This window comes from Schistocerca cancellata, chromosome 7 (assembly GCF_023864275.1).
Source record: "Schistocerca cancellata isolate TAMUIC-IGC-003103 chromosome 7, iqSchCanc2.1, whole genome shotgun sequence".
Taxonomy (NCBI): domain Eukaryota; kingdom Metazoa; phylum Arthropoda; class Insecta; order Orthoptera; family Acrididae; genus Schistocerca; species Schistocerca cancellata.
Genome location: NC_064632.1, coordinates 543,498,555 through 543,519,315, shown reverse-complemented (window position 1 = coordinate 543,519,315; position 20,761 = coordinate 543,498,555). Strand labels below are relative to the sequence as shown.

The 20,761-nt window shown below is 42.8% G+C and overlaps 1 protein-coding gene across 1 annotated transcript in view; it reads left to right on the top strand.

The window, feature by feature from the left end:
* Window positions 1–20,761, top strand: part of LOC126092161 (uncharacterized) — a 1,357,798-nt gene that overhangs the window by 849,529 nt on the left and 487,508 nt on the right. The window contains exon 3 of the mRNA XM_049907632.1: window positions 8,329–8,558. Within this exon, the coding sequence (XP_049763589.1) occupies window positions 8,329–8,558 (230 nt within the window). The remainder of the gene's footprint in view (window positions 1–8,328; window positions 8,559–20,761) is intronic.

Below are 20,761 nucleotides of genomic sequence, written 5' to 3'. Positions count from 1 at the left end.
GTCCTTCAACTGCACATACGGTTCACGTCCACGCTGTCGCGGCATGCTACCAGTGTTAAAAACTGCGATGGAGCTCCGTATGCCACGGCAAGCTGGCTGACACTGACGGCGGCGGTGCACAAATGCTGCGCAGCTAGCGCCATTCGACGGCCAACACCGCGGTTCCTGCTGTGTCCGCTGTGCCGTGCGTGTGATCATTGCTTGTACAGCCCTCTCGCAGTGTCCGGAGCAAGTATGGTGGGTCTGACACACCGGTGTCAATGTGTTCTTTTTTCCATTTCCAGGAGTGTATGTCCACCAGGTGCCCAGATCAATCACTGATACCCTCACACACCTGGCCAGTCGCAGTGCACTCGCTGACGTGTCAACATGCGCTTGGACAAAAGGAGCAGGGTATTATTGGTGAAGCACTATTATCTAAACAACAGTAATGCTGCAGCTGCACTTCGAGAATATCGCCGGCTGAAAGGAATATGAAAGGATCCTCTTTCTCCACCTGCTGTGTGGAGCATGGTGAAGAAGTTGGAATCAACTGGAGAACTGTGCGTCGCTCCGGGAAGAGGCCGACGACCGGTTTCACCACAGGTGGTTTATGAAAGCGCTGTTGCTATGGCAGACAGCGCTGCGCGTAATTCCCGATCGTCAGGCAGTGCGCGTGCTGCGTCACGACAGTTGAACATCCCTTGGTCCACTGTACGGAAGGCGCTTCGAATCATTCTCAAACGGTATCCGTACAAGATCCGTATCGTACAGTAGCTTGCACCACAGGCCGCACAACGACGTGTTGACTTCGCTCTCAACTTTCACACAATGGCTGAAGTTGACGAGGGCTGCGCGTGGACCATCCTACGGACAGACGAAGCTAATTTTTCTCTGACTGGTAAGGTGAACACACAGAATCACCGAGTGTAGGGATCTTCACCGCCATTCACTGTGCATGAATTTCCTCTGTATGGTGAACGTGTCAGTGTGTGGTATGACTTCACGGCTACTTTCATCATTGGCCCATTCTTTTTTGAACATGTTGCCGCTCAAGGACCAAAGGCGTGCAGTGCGAGTGGCCAGCGTTACTGTGATATGCATCGCTAGTATATCTTCTGGGACATAACAATCGAACCCCTCCTACAACTTCTGGATGGGGATGACAGGTCAGACGGAATTGTCGCCTACGCAGATGACCTATTAGTTGTAGTCACTGCAAACAACAGAGCCCAGTTAGAAGAGAAAGCCAGTGGATTACTTCAAACAATTACTCAGTGGTGTCACAACAACAAACTCAGGATAGCCGAAAACAAAACAACATACACTTTACTGAAAGGATCACTCCAAAGGAATCCTTCGGTTAAAATTGGGGACACAAACATCAAACGAGCACGCTTTACGCGCTATCTTGGGGTACACATAGATGAAAAATTGAATTTCCACGAACACATAAGGCTAACAACAGACAAAGCAGAAAAAATACTCCACAAACTGGTGAGGCTAAATACAAAACAGTACAGACTACCTCTACCAGTCATACGTACATACCACTGTGCGCTCTTCGAATCAGTACTCAGCTTTGCAGCTAGCACACGTGGGCACATAGACTGAACGTGGTCACCAACAAAGCATCCGTCAGACGAGGGCAGAGAAGTGTCCTACTTAGGCTATCTGGAGCGTTCGGTACCACGTCAGCGGATGCACTGTGTGTGCTGCTCGGAATATGCCCCATAGATATCACGATCAAATACAGAGCTGCAAGGTACTGGTTAAAGGTGGGGAGACTAGATAAGGTACACACAATAACCGGTGTGCCCATAGAGACGATACGTCACTTTAAAAGTTGGCGTTTGGATACATGGCAAGGTGAGTGGGATGTAAGTGATAAGGGACGTAGACTGCACGACTTTCTCCCTGACATAAGGGAGCGGTTGAGAATGAGACATATCGAACCCAGCCGCAGTATGGTACATTTCTTAACCGGGCACGGACCTTATCCCACGCACCTAAACCGCGTGAGTCTGAGGCAGACACCTATATGCACATGCGGGGAAGAAGGTTCCCCAGAACACACTGTCTTTTTCTGCGGGCAATACGCGAACAATAGACATACACTACACTTAGATTACACAGATACAGACATAGATATATACACAGCAATAAGAGACGAAGAACAATGGGCACAATTAAACGAACTGACAAACAGTATTTCAAAAACAACACATGAAGAGTATATGCGGACACGACATCACAGACATGCCTATGTGCAGCGTAACAGAAATCTCCAGAGGATGGACAGCGATACCCACAGTTACAGCGAAAATAGTGACAATGAGGAGGAACAGGAGGAGGAAGCTGACATGTGAATGTAAATAAGCAAATTGCTGGCAATCTAGCCAAGAAAACACCAAATGCTGTACATGGATGCGCACCTAATGTAGTTAATACATAGGATTAGTAACAAATAAGATAAGAAAAATTATTTCTCTACTAACCATTTGTGTGTGTCTGTGTGACTGGCGGTCAACGGCTCGATGAAATCATTCCGAGGTATTCACCGTCAGTCACACTCGGTGATGGTACTAACAAATCTCTCATCTATCCTATCTTCTTTTTATATTCTTCTTAAAAGCAACAAAATTTTATTTGTATTTCAAACTCAAATTATTGTTATTTTGAATCATTCTTTGTAAATGTTGTAGATAAAACAAAAGGAAAGAAAACTGTAAAAAGATGAAAAACGAAAATTGTAAGATGTACGACCTGTTTTAAACATCAGGTAACAGGTCTATAATTTGGCAATAAATAAAATAAAAAAAAAAAAATAAAATCATACCCGCCCTACAGGAGAAAGAGCACTGAACTCAATAGTTTTCATGTAAGATGGGGCCCCACCGCACATCGCTCTTGAAGTTCACCTGCTTCTCCGAAACACATTTGATCGAATTATCAGCCGATCGTTTCCAAATGCTTGGCCGGCACGATCACCTGATCTCACTCCCTGTGGTTTTGGTTGTAGGGCTATCTGAATGATAGGGCTTACCAGGGGAACATCACACATTTTCTGATCTGAAGTGCAGCGTATTAAGAGAGGTAGCCAGCATACTTACGGACAAGTTTCGTTCTGCTGTGCAGAATGCAATCCTGCGCTTTCAGACTCTTCTGGATAATGATGGGCACCATACTGAGCCACTTTTGTACCAGTACAGTACGTAAGGGTACAATGTTCCGTAGTAGCACCCAAAGTGTTTCAATTGAATGGATTTTGCATTATTTCTCTTTCCCTTGTGCTGGACATTAATGCTAGCAAGTTTGGTACTCGTACGGTAATTAGGTTCCGTATTATGAGGTGTTAAGTAGGGAAAGTTTAATTATAACTACCCTGTAATTCGACCAACTGAAACATCTCCTGACGATAACGGCAGAGAAAGTCTCCGAAAACTCGAGAGTGACAAATTTGACGCCGCAAGAGTTCCGTGAAACATATATTCTGGAATGTCGCCGCAAAAAAGAAATAAACATCACACACATCAGTGATAGAAATTTAAGATTCAACAGCTGGAAATCAGAGCACTATTTTAGAAAGGCTTTAAGAGTGTTTCTAACATATTACTGGAAGGTCGTTCCGAAACCAGTTTAAAATTATTTGCCACTTATTTTCTGCAGAGCACTATGAGCAACTAACCGCCAAATACTTCTGACTCAGCTAGTGCATTTATGTTGCTCATAATATGTGAACTCTTCCCGGATGCTTCATACTAGTGTATCGCCTGTTATTTAAATTTAAACAGATCAGTAAAATCGATTATTTTCGCCGTTTATTTTCTACTGTTATGCTGCGCATACACAATTATTTTGTGAGTATTCGCGTCTGCAACTACATCACTACTTGGGATATTTCAGATCTATATGGGATAAAAAGGACTGTGGATAAGGAAAGTAGATTACGAAGTTTTAGTATGCTTCCGCTATTGCGCTGTACATCAAAAAGATACGGCGAAGTCTTCGTCGTTTTTAAGACGTGTATGGCTACTTTCAAAGAAGCTACATTGTGGAGTTACCTGCTTACGAAAATAAAGCAATTTATATCTTCTTAAAAATGCGGTTTATTATTATGACATTTGCAAGATCTTACCATGTGTGTTTAAACGCAATCAGAATAATTAACACTGTCGCCGGCCGGGGTGGCCGAGCGGTTCTAGGCGCTACAGTCTGGAACCGCACGACCGCTACGGTCGCAGGTTCGAATCCTGCCTCGGGCATGGATGTGTGTGATGTCCTTAGGTTAGTTAGGTTTAACTAGTTCTAAGTTCTAGGGGACTAATGACCTCAGCAGTTGAGTCCCATAGTGCTCAGAGCCATTTTGAACCATTACCCACGGGCAAGGAGATCGTTCTGTGACCCCACAGGACTCTCGTAAACACTACTCTCCACATAGGTCCAGAAGTGTTAAATCGGATGATCGCAGTGGTCAACGAATCGGTCCACTACAACCTATCCACTTGTCCCCATGTTGGCGGTCGTTGCTGGAACCACATCGTCGGGTGAATACACAGTGCCACATCCCCCAAATGCCGCACCAGTACGCCTTTCAGGAAGGCCAAGTAGCTGTGACCCGTTAGACAGGGCAGTAGATTAGCATGGATAATACTAGCCCTCACATTAATACAGAAACGATGATGAAATCGATGGGGGTGTGTAGGGTGTGGGTTTTCCGCATCCCAAATCACGGTTGCGCTGATCTTCGTCCAGTTTCACCATTGATGAGCAACACGTCGGTGTGTACGGGAAACACGTTCTCAGCCATTCTGTAATGCTATTTATAATCCGTCTTGATTGCAAAATGTTTATTCATAAGACCCGTTTCGGTTCCTCTAGAACCATCTTCAGATCTGATATTTCGGTTACAGGAGTAACCCGTCCAAATACAGCAACTTTCACATTCTGCGTCACATGTGAAACTTGCTGTATTTGGACAGGTTACTCCTGTAACCGAAATATCAGATCTGAAGATGGTTCTAGAGGAACCGAAACGGGTCATATGAATAAACATTTTGCAATCAAGACGGATTATATGTAACATTGTAAAATCACAGATTGCGGCTATCCTATCAGACATTATGTCTGTTTTTGCAAAATTCTGTAATGCACCGTCTTTCTCGAACATAACTGATGTACATGAGGTTGTTCTCTGAGGGCATGTGAACGACTTCACACAAGACAGAAAGTGATACGAGACACCGACGTCTGTCAGAGTGTATTTCCTTCCACAGTTCAAAGTCGTTTATCTTGCAAATGGCGTATTTCTGAACATGGGTGTGCTGTACTGAGTCTCCTCCACAACAGGAATTCTGGAACACTGTAGAATCTTCTACAAGTAATGACTATTTTGCGGTCGAAACAAGTAATAGGCACCTGCAGCTCTTTTTTAGCAATATATTTTTGTGCATGCGAGCAATTATACATAAAAAAGCCACAATGAGAAGAACACTTAGGAAATATAAGTTACAAATACTTGTGGAAGTTACGTAAATACCATAGAGAGAATAAGCCTTACAATTTCTTAAAAACTGGTACTGATTTAAAAATCAAGATAGATTATTTTGAACTGATAATCAATGAATCGCCTTGCTACAATTCGTTTTAGCGACTGCAACGCGAATAAAGAGAAAAATTTCAATGCCTTTCTTTTAGTTTCCATGTTGACGTATTCATGTATAGTTCGTAGCACTGATGACAAGAGCCCAGTGCTGTGGCAAGCACTGGAAACGTCCCTATAAACATCTGTAATGGAAATGCGTGACCGGTTGTACGGCGTTCCCTGTAAGACATGAAGTTCTTCTGCGGCACAACGCTCGCTGTTAGTCGGTCTACAGCACCGCGCCGCTACTACGGCAACAATCTCCGATTGCTTTCATGGTACTTGCGGCGTTCCGCTCACTCAAGGCAGGTGGCTTAACGTCTAAAAGCAGGAGAGAGCTTCGTCCTCAGCAACGCCAGAGTTGGGCAATCTCTACTCCTCCTGCGGCGCGAGAACACCACAATCGCTCCATGCAACAAGTATATTTTTATTATTTACGGATCTCCATTATCACTTATTAATATACGAAAAATATAAATGAGTTCGATCCGTCGTAACAGTATTTATACTCCAAAGTACAGAGTGAAACGTCTTGATATGTCACTGACCATGACATTGATGTCAACTTTTTGCGTTCGGTACCGACCATAAATCAGTGGACGTTAAAATTTCACTCGGTGTTCTATGCAAGTAAATGGTCTAAAGTCAGATGATCAGGAACAAAACAACGCAATAGAACGCTTGTGTGGCGATTGCCGGAACTACAAACAATTATACTACCAAGATGAGACAACTCCGTCAATTAGTTTGCCAGTTATGGACTAGTTAACTGTAGATACATTTTTTGGACCCCTCTGTATTACTTTCCCCTGCATACGTCTTGCGTAATGACCTTGAGGAAAACTGAAGAAATCAGAGCCACTACAGGAAGCTTATCAACAATCATTCTTCCTACGAGCTATTCGCGAATGGAACAGGGTTGGAGGGCTCAGTTACTGGTAAAAAAAAAGTACTCTCCACCACAAACCTTAAGGTGGCTTGCGGCATATGATAGATTATGCAGATGAATCGTTTGCTGACAGTTTCGAACAGGTATGCGACCGCGGTCAGAAGTGTGTTTTAGTTAATGGTGATTACTTTGAAGGGTTGTTTCTAACTCTTTATTTCCTTGATTTTCTGAGGCTATTCATCAGACTTCTTAGACGCATTTGTATCTATACCTAATACTCCCTTACTTTGTTTGATGTTTAACTTTATGTACACTTGTTGCTGTTGTTGTTGTTGTTGTTGTGGTCTTCAGTACAGAAACTGGTTTGATGCAACTCTCCATGCTACTCTATCCCGTGCAAGCTTCTTCATCTCCCAGTACTTACTGCAACCTACATCCCTCTGAATCTGCTTAGTGTATTCATCTCTTGGTCTCCTTCTACGATTTTTACCCTCCACGCTGCCCTCCAGCACTAAATTTGTGATCCCTTGATGTCTTAGAACACGTCCTACCAATCGATCCCTTCTTCTAGTCAAGTTGTGCCACAAACTCCTCTTCTCCCCAATCCTATTCAATACCTCCTCATTAGTTATGTGATCTACCCATCTGATCTTCAGCATTCTTCTGTAGCAGCACATTTCGAATGCTTCTATTCTCTTCTTGTCCAAAAGATTTATTGTTAATGTTTCACTTCCATACTTGGCTACACTCCATACAAATGCTTTCAGAAACGAGTTCCTGACGCTTAAATCTATACTCGATGTTAACAAATTTCTCTGCTTCAGAAACGCTTTCCTTGCCATTGCCTGTCTACATTTTATATCCTCTCTACTTCGACAATCATCAGTTATTTTGCTCCGAAAATAGCAAAACTCCTTTACTACTTTAAGCGTCTCATTTCCTAATCTAATTCCCTCAGCATAGCACGATTTAATTCGACTGCATTCCATTATCCTCGTTGTGGCTTTGTTGATGTTCATCTTATATCCTCCTTTCAAGACACTGTCCATTCCGTTCAACTGCTCTTCCAAGTCCTTTGCTGTCTCTGACACAATTACAATGCCATCGGCGACCCTCAAAGTTTTTATTTCTTCTCCATGGATTTTAATTCCTACTCCGAACTTTTCTTTCGTTTCCTTTACTGCTTTGCCCAATGTACACATTGAATAACATGGGGGATAGGCTACAACCCTGTCTCACTCCCTTCCCAACCACTGCTTCCCTTTCATGCCCCTCGACTCTTATAACTGCCATCTGTTTTCTGTACAAATTGTAAATAGCCTTTCGATCCCTGTATTTTATCCCTGCCACCTTTAGAATTTGAAGGAGAGTATTCCAGTTAACCTCGTCAAAAGCTTTCTCTATGTCTACAAATGCTACATACGTAGGTTTGCCTTTCCTTAATCTATGTTTTAAGACAAGTCATAGGGTCAGTATTGCCTCACGTGTTCCAATATTTCTACGGAATTCAAACTGATCTTCCCCGAGGTCGGCATCTACCAGTTTTTCCATTCGTCTGTAAAGAATTGGCGTTAGTATTTTGCAGCCGTGACTTATTAAACTGATAGTTCGGTAATTTTCACATCTGTCAACGCCTGCTTTCTTTGAGATGGGAATTATTATATTCTTCTTGAAGTCTGAGTGTATTTCGACTGTCTCATATACTTATCGGGATGAAATGTTACATCGTCCATTTAGAAGCCTTACCCTGATCAGTCCCTCATTTCCATTCTACAAGCGCCTCTCTTCAGGTTCGTCCCGTGCTGTCGTGTTGCAGACGAGGTGCGGCTGGCGGTGGAGAACGCGCTCCGCGTGAACCGCGAACACGAGTGCCGGTGGCCGGTGCCGCGGCTGGTGCGCGTCAAGGACGTGTTCCCGCAGCCCAACAAGCGCTACATCCCGCACTGCGCGTCGCTGCACCAGTGCGCCGACGACACCGGCTGCTGCCATTCCGACACGCTCGCCTGCGTGCCCGCCAAGACGCACCCCGTCTCCCTCTACTTCTACGTGAGTACCTGCTCCATCTACTCTGCTGCTCCGCTATTAACTTACTCTACTTTTATGTGAGTATCCACTCTATCTGCTCCCTGTACTTCTATGTGAGTCACTGACTCCATCTACTCTGCTACTTACTCCCTACACTACTCTACTATCTACTCCCTCTACTTCTATACAATATGAGTACCCAGTCTATCTATTCCATCTACTTCTACGTGAATGTCCACTCTACCTACTCCTCCACTCCACTATCTACTCCCTCTACTTCATCGACTACCCATTCGAACTACTCTGCTACCTACTCCCTCTGCTTTTATATGAGTGCCCACTGTATCTACTCCTCCATCTACTCCCTCTACTTCTACATACCTGCTCCATCTACTCTGCTGCTCTGCTATCTACTTACTCTACTTTTATGTGAGTACCCACTCTATCTGCTCCCTCTACTTCTACATGAGTCACTGACTCCGTCTGCTACCTACTCCCTCTACTTCTATATGAGTACCCATTGTATCCACTCCACCATCTACTCCCTCTACTTCTACGTACCTGCTCCATCTACTCTGCTGCTCTGCTATCTACTTTACTTTTATGTGAGTACCCACTCTATCTGCTCCCTCTACTTCTACTTGAGTCACTGACTCCATCTACTCTGCTACCTACTCCCTTTACTTCTATATGAGAACTCACTGTATCCACTCCACCATCTACTCCCTCTACTTCTACATAACTGCTCCATCTACTCTGCTGCTCTGCTATCTACTTACTCTACTTTTATGTGAGTACCCACTCTATCTGCTCCCTCTACTTCTACATGAGTCACTGACTCCATCTGCTACCTACTCCCTCTACTTCTATATGAGTACCCACTGTATCTACTCCGCCATCTACTCCCTCTACTTCTACATACCTGCTCCATCTACTCTGCTGCTCTGCTATCTACTTACTCTACTTTTATGTGAGTACCCACTCTATCTGCTCCCTCTACTTCTACATACCTGCTCCATCTACTCTGCTGCTCCACTATCTACTTACTCTACTTCTATATGAGTACCCACTCTATCTGCTCCCTCTACATCTACCCATCCAGATTTAGGTTTTCCGTGATTTCCCTAAATCACTTCAGACAAATGCCGGGATGGTTCCTTTGAAAGGGCACGAGCAACTGCCTTCCCCATCCTTTCCTAATCCGATGAGACCGATGACCTCACTGTCTAGTCTCCGTCCCCAAACAATGCAATCCAATCTACTTCTACGTGAGTCACTGACTCCATCTACTCTGCTATCTACTCCGTCTACTTCTATATGAGTACCCACTGTATCCACTCCATCATCTACTCTCTCTACTTCTATGTACCTGCTCCATCTACTTTGCTGCTCTCCTGTCTACTTACTCTACTTCTATGTGAGTACCCACTCTATCTGCTCCCTCTACTTCTACGTGAGTACTGACTCCATCTACTCTGGTACTCTGCTATCTGCTCCCTCTACTTCTATACAGTATGACTACCCACTCTATCTATTCCATCTCTTTTTAAGTGAATGTCCACTCTACCTATTCCTCCACTCCACTCCACTACCTACTCCCTCTATTTCATCAACTACCCACTCGGACTACTCTGCTGTCTACTCCTCGACTTCTATGTGAGTACCCACTCCCTCCACTTCTGTGTGAGTGCCCACTCTATCTACTTCGCTGCTCTGCTATCTACTTCCTCTACTTGCATGTGAGTACCCATTTCATCTGCCCCCCATTGGGGGCGGTAAACGTCGATTAAAATTACTTTTATGAGTTTACCTGAGAGCCCGCAGCCCACCGAACGTTGGCTGGGATGTGGAAGCACGCTTCTCACGTTTGAGCTAAGTACAGCTATTGACATGGTACACATGTACCGTTTATTTTACATTTTATGCGAGTCTTTTGCCCTTTTGGGCGTTCTGTATTAATGTTGGACCATGCCTCTGTAGATAGTTTGTAGTTTTAGTGTGTTCTGAAGAAGGCGTGGTTATCCATGCCAAAACCTAGGTCAACATCTGGTTTCTATTGGCAATGGAGGCGGATTCTTTATAATCATTAAATTATTCACGATTGCTGAAGTTCTCAATTACTTTTTTGATCGACCTCTCTTTGGGTCGAGTGCTAGCGGCGGTGCATCGACCAATCACAGTCCTTCTCGTGTTGTATGTATTGCAAGTACATGAACAGGCTTATTGGCACATGCAGTTTACACGAAAACAAGGCAGATACCCAGAGTGGATTTTGCATTATTTGGATTGTAGAGCAAACAACAGCAGATGTTGGTACAGACCTATATAAAATCTTCTACACAACTAATACAAAGTTACATCTGTTACTGAAGTTAGTATTCCGTAAAAGCTTTAGTTTCTACCTATTAAACAGAAAACACTATTTTCAGATTCGTATATGAAGGGCTTATTTCAATTCTGGTACAAGTCCATTATCTCCACCTTTCTGCCTATAATGCTTCTACAATTAATAATCCAAACAGAAAGATTCATCTCTAGCAAGAACTCATATGCTTGGATATTTCTGGTCTCTCAACTGCAGATTTTTCAGCGCTCATTTAACTTTCGGACTCTGTATCTCACAATGAACAAAAATGGAAAGTACCACTATTGAAATAAGCCCTTCATATTTTCCTCACTACGCGATTGTTTAGTTAAAAACATCTTTCGTGTCTTATAGTTTCACGTTACTGCTTGGTAATGGATTAGTTTCCTTTCCTTTGTTGATCGTAGCTGTTATGATGCCTCCAAGTTAAAAGTTTACCACATACAAGGTGAAGAATTTGCAATGGAATATATGGTTGCTGGGTACTTTACATTCACTGCATGTTATGTCATACATTTCTGTGTAGCAAACATAGTCAACAAATCGAAAGTAGTTTTAAAGCCAGATGCAGAGCCATATTTCATTCCATTGTGGAGGAAGTATAACTTAAAGATTGGCAATATGGCACGCCTCATCGCATTAGAAACAGTAATCTTAAAAAACGTCCCTTTATTTTACAGTTGTTTGTTTCGTACATGTTTTATCAAACCACTCACAACCACCATTGAAGCTTACATTGCGTTAATCGTTAAGTCTTAATACCGTCAATATTTTGTAATCAGTTTTCGAAACGAGGTTCTATGGAAACGGAATTACGAAAACGGGTTAGTATTTAGCTGTTTGATTAGTGATAAGAACTTTTTTTATCTACAGAAATACAGAAACAATGATAGCATTTTTCGATGGAACCATACATCTTTCTAATGCTGTATGGTAAACAGCAGAAGGAGTTGTATGTTGAGACAGTAATACTTACAGTAAAACAGATTTTCTGCGAATAAAGTAGCTTTCCTGCTGAATGGGACGTTGAAGGTGGCCTACCGAGTGCAGATTCACATCCACTTCCCTGAAAACATGCCCCAACTTTTACATATACAGGATGTTTCATAAACGATGGTCAATATTCAGAGATATGACAGGAAAGACCATTCGAAACAAAAAATTCAAGTAAGAATGGGTTCTAAAACGCATACCTTAAGAGCTATGAGCAATTCTTGATCTTCAATATTGTGAAACAAATCTCTTGTACTGCATGCTCTTTTCTTCCCATGTTTTGGGAAGTGGTAATACGGATCAAAACATGTGCTCCAAAATCCAAAATGCGTACCTTAAGCGCTATGAGCATTTGTTCATTAGAAGAGCTGTGATTCAAAGCAGCGAAGACGAACAGGTATTCATAGCTGTCAAGGTATGCATTTTAGAGCACATGTTTACTGGACATCTTTCTCTTGTTCCGCTGCATCATTTTTTTCTTGTTTTGACCCATACTACCACTTCCCAAAATATGGGGGGCAAAGAGCTTGCAGTACAAGTGATTTGTTTCACAGTACTGAAGATCAAGAATTGCTCACAGCTCGTAAGGTATGTGTTTTAGAGCCCATGTTTACTCTACTTTTTTGTTTCGAATGATCATTCCTGTCAAAACTCTGAATATTGACCAACATTTCTGAAACAAGATATATACAGGGTGAGTCACCTAACGTTACCGCTGGATATATTTCGTAAACCACATCAGATACTTACGAATCGATTCCACAGACCGAACTTGAGGAGAGGGGCTAGTGTAATTGGTTAATACAAACCATAAAAAAATGCACGGAAGGATGTTTTTTAACACAAACCTACGTTTTTTTAAATGGAACCCCGTTTTGTTAACACATCTGAACATATAAACAAATACGTAATCAGTGCCGTTTGTTGCATTGTAAAATGTTAATTACATCCGGAGATATTGTAACCTAAAGTTGACGCTTGAGTACCACTCCACCGCTGTTCGATCGTGTGTATCGGAGAGCACCGAATTACGTAGGGATCCAAAGGGAACGGTGATGGACCTTTAGGTACAGAAGAGACTGGAACAGCACATTACGTCCACATGCTAACACCTTTTTATTGTTTTTCACTGACGTACATGTACATTACCGTGAGGGGTGAGGTACACGTACACACGTGGTTTCCGTTTTCAATTACGGAGTGGAATAGAGTGTGTCCCGACATGTCAGGCCAACATATGTTCAATGTGGAGGCCATCATTTACTGCACACAATTGCAATCTCTGGCGTAATGAATGCCGTACACGCCGCAGTACACCTGGTGTAATGTCGCCGCAGTCTGCCACAATACGTTGTTTCATATCCTCTGGGGTTGTAGGCACATCACGGTACACATTCTCCTTTAACGTACCCCACGGAAAGAAGTCCAGAGGTGTAAGATCAGGAAACGGGCTGGCCAATTTATGCGTCCTCCACGTCCTATGAAACGCCCGTCGAACGTGTACCTCACCCCTCATGGTAATGTGCATGTGCGTCAGTGAAAAAAACCAATAAAAAGGTGTTAGCATGTGGACGTAATCTGCTGTTCCAGTCTTTTCTGTACCTAAGGTCCATCACCGTTCCCTTTGGATCCCTACGTAATTCGGTGCTCTCTGATACACACGATCGAACAGCGGAGGAGTGGTACTCAAGCGTCAACTTTAGGTTACAATATCTCCGGATGTAATTAACATTTTACAATGCAACAAACGGCACTGATTTCGTATTTGTTTATATGTTCAGATGTGCTAACAAAACTAACGGGGTTCCATTTAAAAAAAACGTAGGTTTGTGTTAAAAAACATCCTTCCGTGCATTTTTTTATGGTTTGTATTAACCAATTACACTAGCCCCTCTCCTCACGTTCGGTCTGTGGAATCGATTCGTCAGTATTTGATGTGGTTTACGACATATATCCAGCGGTAATGTTAGGTGACTCACCCTGTATATATTTCGTACGGAAAATATTTTCCTTTAAATATTTGCCTTATTAGTCTTTCACGGATATCGAATGAAATTTTAAAAAGCTCACCTTTCCATTGCATGTAAATAGAGCTGCTTCTACATACAGATAAACAATCATTAACTGCTTGACAAAATTCAGGTACCTGTGTGTGACAAATCAGCTTATATAGTAAGCCTGTGGATTGACGACCTTCATTTTCTATGCGCGCATTTATTAATCCCATGAGCATGTGGCATCCTTCTCATTAGCTGACCACATTCTCTATCGCCACTAACATTAGTGAATCTCAAAGTCATTTTATTCGAGAAACTGAATGTACACATTCACCACTGTGGCTGCGAACGGCTGCGCCGGGCGTATCGATGACCTGGAAGGTTGGGCGAGTACAGGGAGCTGTCGCCTAAGGACGGAAAAAGCCGACCGGCTAAAGCCGATACCGCTATTTTAGTTCTGAATAACCGGTATTTTTCGGTATTTTTTGGTCTTGGTCGCGACAAATATTTTCTTTAACTAATAAACAAGTAATAAACCGAAATATCAATTAACGATAGCAGCAGTGCTAAATTTTATCGTTTTGAAATAAAGATTTTCTAGATGAAAGGAGTAATTTTTATTCGTCAAATTTGCATTAGTATGGAATATTACATTATTATAGAAAATGAGAAAAGCGACAGAAACGAACAACAAATACATGGAATAAGAATTGGTACAGCATTGCTGAGACAATAGTGTCCTTATTGTCGAGTGTGTGCGTGCAGTGTGCAAGACTGATCTAGTCGGTAGTTTCTCGTCGCCATACATCCGTCGTATTGCAGAATAGCACCGACCCTAGTCTGGAAATATTTTTACCAAATGACATGGCAATGAAGTACAATGCTCCGTTTGCTTTAAAAGATTAAAGAATTGTCTGCCATTTCTATGAAATAATAACAGAGGAAGGAAATGATGGTAGCAGTGATAAATAAAAACATAGCAATTCATTCATAGAATAAATAAAAATATAAAGTAGCTGATCTGGTGCCTGTGTGTATGTAATATGCCTTTATCTACTTGTAGCCTTTGAAAAAGGATAATTTAAAACGAAAAACAGAGTTCTTTCAACGTCATTTTTCACCCTTTACCACTGACAATTCGGAATGTCCAAATAGTGGTACAATCCGCGTTTACAGCATGATTTTTGAGCAGTGTTTCAAAACATTATAGGTAATACTAGACAGTAGATTTTTGTAGTACTCGGACAGTAATTACTTTCCAAGAAAAGAACGATAGACAGACTAAGTTTTCTTCTATTTACCTATTTAATTAAATATTTTGAGTCTATGTATTTTGAAAATGAAACAGTCAAAATTTCCAATTTTTGTTCGGATCTTACGTTTACTCAGTGAACAATAGGAATAAAAATTGTTGATTTCAGAAACCGTTTATTTATAGCGGTCTTAGCAGTAAGGTTAAACTGGCATGGAATAATACCGATATAACCGCAAACCATCCTTGCTTTCACCACCATGCTTGTGATCGCCCTGTCGACAGTGGGATGGAACAGGAGCATCATCGTGTAACAAAAGGTAATCGCCATTCTCTTCAAGGGCGAAGAAAACATCGATTAGTAAAGGGATATTCATCAGAGGGCATATAGCACCCCGAGTTCCATTTCATTACCGTGTAACAAAACATAATCGACATTCTCACTGAGGGTGAAGGAAACATCGATTAGTAAATGGATGTTGACTCCCACGAGGAGATATTAGCACATCTTCACCAGAGGACAATAGTAACCAGGGTTCCATTAAATTATCATGTAACAAAAGCTAACCGCCATCCACACCAACAGTGAAAGAAACATCGATTAGTAGAGTGATTTTCGACTCCCACTAGAAGGTATTAGCACATATTCACCAAAAGACATATTGGAACCCGGGACCTTTAACTCTCAGAACTCCTGTTACACGCAGTGGTACAAATGGTTCAAATGGCTCTGAGCACTATGAGACTTAACATCTGACATCATCAGTACCCTAGAACGTAGAACTACTCAAACCTAACTAGCCTATGGACATCACACACTTCCATGCCCGAGGCAGGATTCGAACCTGCGACCGTAGCGGCCGCGCGGTTCTGGACTGAAGCGCCTAGAACCGCTCGGCCACAACGGCCGGCACGCAATGGTACCACATCTCAAATTTTATTATGAAATATTTTTATTTTTATTTTCAGTTGCTTTCTGATGTGTCCGTATCGTTAGCGGTCTGTCAACAGGCTCTCTTTAAAGTAAGAGGAAGTGCCACGTATTCCTACAGAAAATAGTATTCCACGAAACTAGAAGAAAATTTCTTATAACTGTACGTCCAGCAACCAGTGCCTGTTGAAATAAGGACCATTTTGCTAGTAACGAGATAATGTGTGGTATTGAATGGTGCAGGTGGTCACAGGAGTCGGCGTAGTAAACTGCCACAGTATGCCCTTGCGGGAAGATGCAAATCCTCGAGCTATCGTGGAGGTGAGGCATCAGGATGAGAACGAGTTGTGGGTGACAGAACCATACACTTTACCGAGCAGATTAAATGGGACCTCACACACTCAGTATTTATTGTGCAATAATGCTGTGTCAGTGCCAGGCCAAGAACGCCACAACATCGCTGCGCAGTATTTATGCCCGTAACTCGTCAAGTAGAATTCTGTAGCGAACATGTGGGCGCTCGATGATGCGGAACTAGCATGTACTGCGATCGGTTGGAGTCGTGCTGCAAGAAGAGCAACAGGAGGAAGCGGCGGTGGGCGAAAAAGTGGGTTGGAAGGCCACACTAACGTGCTAAGAGAACTTGGAGCAGAAGCAGAGAACTACGGAAATTTTTTGTTTATGCACTAGGAACATTTCAACGAATTGGTGAAACTTATTACACCTTATTTACAGTTTCTACAATGCTGAAAAGAGTGAGATACATTATTACGGAGGGTAGGTGGGTAGTGCCATTATGTTTTTTCTCTAATAAATAATAAAAAGTCTCTGAAACGAACGAATAAACAGTTCCAATGTTACTTCGTTGCAGTTAAATACTTTTGTCGACTGTTTATGCAGCTAATTACTGAGTAAATATTAAACATGGACTCAAAGTACTCCGCTGAATGCACTTAAAGAGATGATTCCCTACATCTGTTTTTCATGATGTACGCATATTCATTTGACGTCGCTGTATCAGTTGTTTACACGTCCGCAAATCTCGAGGTATCGGTGGGAACAGAAGTTTACTGCGTCAATACTTTTAAATTCCTGCAGTCTTCTTCAGCATAGTGTGCAAACTGTTAATGCCGCTCTGAGGCGTTCAGTATTCAGCGTCTGCGAGCCTCGTAGTATGTGCTGTGTATTATTGATTTCTGCGCGATGAATTATCAGCGTTATTGCAGACCATTACTCCTGCAGAAAGATAACGATGTGACGTATGCGTGACGGGGCATCACTCAGTTTCCTGCACATCCTGCGGCAGAACCTCACCGCAACTTCTCGTGGGCGAATCATTGCTCGATGAGGTCGGGTAGCATGGCCCCCCCCTGGCTACTAGGACTTTTAAGGACAGTCGCAGACAGAAAAGAATGACAGGATAGATAGGTCCATATCTCAGCAGATAGCAGTTTCCGGACAAATCATTATAGGAAATTTTCTTCTAAAATGAAGCGCCAAAGAAAGTGTCATAGGCGTGCGTATTCAAATACAGAGATATGTAAACAGCCAGAATACGGCACTGAGGTCGGCAACGCCTGCGTAAGATAAGTGTCTGGCGCTGTTGTTAAGGTGCGTATACACTGCCATTTGTATCGGCACATGTATGAGATGCATGTATATGCGACTTTGCGACATGTATCGCGACTTGTATGAGTTGACAAGTATCAACCTCATACATGTATTAGCGTGCGTTTACACTGGTTGATATGTATCACTGTGCGATAGCTTTCGACAACGATTTGGAAGATTTCACATTTTTATGTGCTGGTACATTTGCTCTTTTCGAAGATGATAGAAAGAAAGGGCGGAGGAAGCGTAAATGGTGGCAGAGAGAGTTTCTCGCGAATTAACGCTAAAGGAGGCGCATATTTTAGAAATCATGTTAGGATGAGTATGGAGGATTTCCGCGGTTTGTTATCACTTGTGGCTCCTCTTGTGTCCAAAACCAACACAAACTTTCGGGAAGCGATTCCACCAGAGGATCAGTTGGCAGTAACACTCCGTTTTTTGGCCACTGGGGATTCCTCTTCAAACGAAGATTTCATTGCAAAACATTTGCATTGTCGAGCGATTGCTAATGCCAACGTTCACACACGATTGTCGGCATCCGTTGTCAACATTATCACGCGAGGCCGCCGGAATAATAGCAAAAAATTGATATACGTGCCAGATGCATGAAAAAATTATAACATGTATTACATACTCTGATATATATAAAACTTTTACCTTCACTTCTTGGAATAAAACTTGCACAATGGCCTCGCAAACACGAAGAATAATGTTGCATATGGCACTTTTTGATGTTCTATGCAGATACATTAATGTCGAAACGATAGTCGGCACCTCCAAAACTCAAACAGCCGCCAAAGAGCCTGGTACTACGCATGCGCTAATCGTCAAAATAAGCGGAAGGCGACAAGACGACAGGAAATGATAGTGCTGCGCATGCGCGAGTTCAAATGTCGCTCATACATGTCGCGTATATGGCCAAAAAGCGATATACAAAATGTATACGCGACATGTATGAGCTCGAGGGTCCGCACACAAGTTCCGTGAATTTTTGTATGAGGTGATGTATCGCGACATGTCAAATTGACATGTCGCTCATACATGTCGCGATACATGTATCCCAGTGTAAACGTACCTTTAGGTTGGTTACTGCTGCTACAATGGCAAGTTATCAAGGTTTAAGTGCATTTGAACGTGGTGCTATAGTCGGCGCACGAGCGATGGGACACAGTATCTCCAAGGTAACGTTGAAGTAGGGATTTTCTCATACGACCATTTCACGAGTGTGCCGTAAATATCAGGAATCCGGTAAAACATCAAATCTCCGAGATCTCTGCGGCCGGAAGATGATGCTACAAGAACGGGACCAACGAGAACTGAAGACAATCGTTCAACGTGACAGAAGTGCAACTCTCCCGCATATTAATGCAGATTTCAATGCTGGGCCATCAACAAGTTCAGCGTACGAACCATTCAACGAAAACTCATGGATACGGGCTTTCGGACCTGAAAGCCCACTCGTGTACCGTCGATGACTGCACGCCGGCCAGTGCGGCCACGCGGTTAAAGGCGCTTCAGTCTGGAACCGCGCGACCGCTACGGTCGCAGGTTCGAATCCTGCCTCGGGCATGGATGTTTGTGATGTCCTAAGGTTAGTTAGGTTTAAGTAGTTCTAAGTTCTAGGGGACTGATGACCTCAGATGTTAAGTCCCATAGTGCTCAGAGCCATTTGAACCATTTTGATGACTGCACGATGCAAAGCTTTACGCCTCGCCTGGGCCCGTCACCACTTACATCGGACTGATGACGACTGGAAACATGTTGCCTGGTCGGACGTGTCTCGTTCCAAATTGTATGTAGCGGATGGACGTGTACGGGTATGGAGACAATCGCATTAAACCAAGAATCCTCTGGAGGCTCTGTAATTGTGTGGGGCATGTTGGAGTGATATGGGACTCCTGATACGTCTAGATGCGACACTGGCGGGTGACACGCACGTAAGCGTCCAGTCTGATCACCTGCATCCGTTGATATCCATTGTGCATTCAGACGGACGTGGGCAGTTCAGGCAGGACAATTCGACTCCCCACACATCCAGAATTGCTACAGAGTGGCTCCAGGAACACTCTTCTGAGTTTTGAACACTTCCGCTGGCCACCAGACTCCCCAGACATTAACATTACTGAACATATCTGGTATACCTTGCAACGTGCTGTTCAGATCTCCACCATCTCGTACTCTTACGGATTTATGGACGGCCATGGACGATTCATGGTATCAGTTCCCTGCAGTAGTACTTGAGACATCAGTCGAGTCCACGCCACGTCGTGTTGCGGCATTTCTGCATGCTCGCTGGGGCCCAGCACGATATTAGGCAGGTGTACCAGTTTCTGTGGCTCTTCAGTGTAGTTTTGACCGATACTACCTCCTCTAAGAATAAGTGACATTTCTTTTTAAAGACCATGTTTGTTATTATTCCTGTCCTACACAGAAAATCTAGAAGTTCAGAGCCGTATGTATTTTATCTGGTTTTAATTGAGAATAATTGTGCATTATTGCGGTCATTACACAGGAAGAAAAGCAGTTGTCAAAGAAATAGGAGAATATGGGAGACACCGTATGCATTAATGGGTATCGAAAAGTACTTTCACGACATGATAAGACATTGGTATGGCAAATTAAATAAAAAAATTATGATACCGACTACCAGGAGATCTGTGACAGAATAAGACATTTTTCTGTGTAGTAATATCTTCCCATAGATAGATTTAAACAATTATGCAACCTTCAACAGACACTGGTCAATTCATGCATGGACGACACGCTTAACTGCAAATCCTATACTCATCTAATGATCTGCGTTCAAAAAGAGTTCAATAAATATACCGTATAGAATAGTGAACGTGAGGCCTTAAATTCTGAACAGCGTAGTTCAAATACTTTTTTCTGATCGTACGTATGTATGGCATAATTATCGTTTTGCAAATCTTGAGATATGCAACTTTTTTGGTGGCATATTCACTCGATACAAAAGATGAGGTTTTTCGCATTAGGTCTGTTGGTGTGCGAATCTTTTTTCGATCCTGGAATGTGTCCTTACGCTGTGATAAATTTCATCAAAATCGATCACTTCAG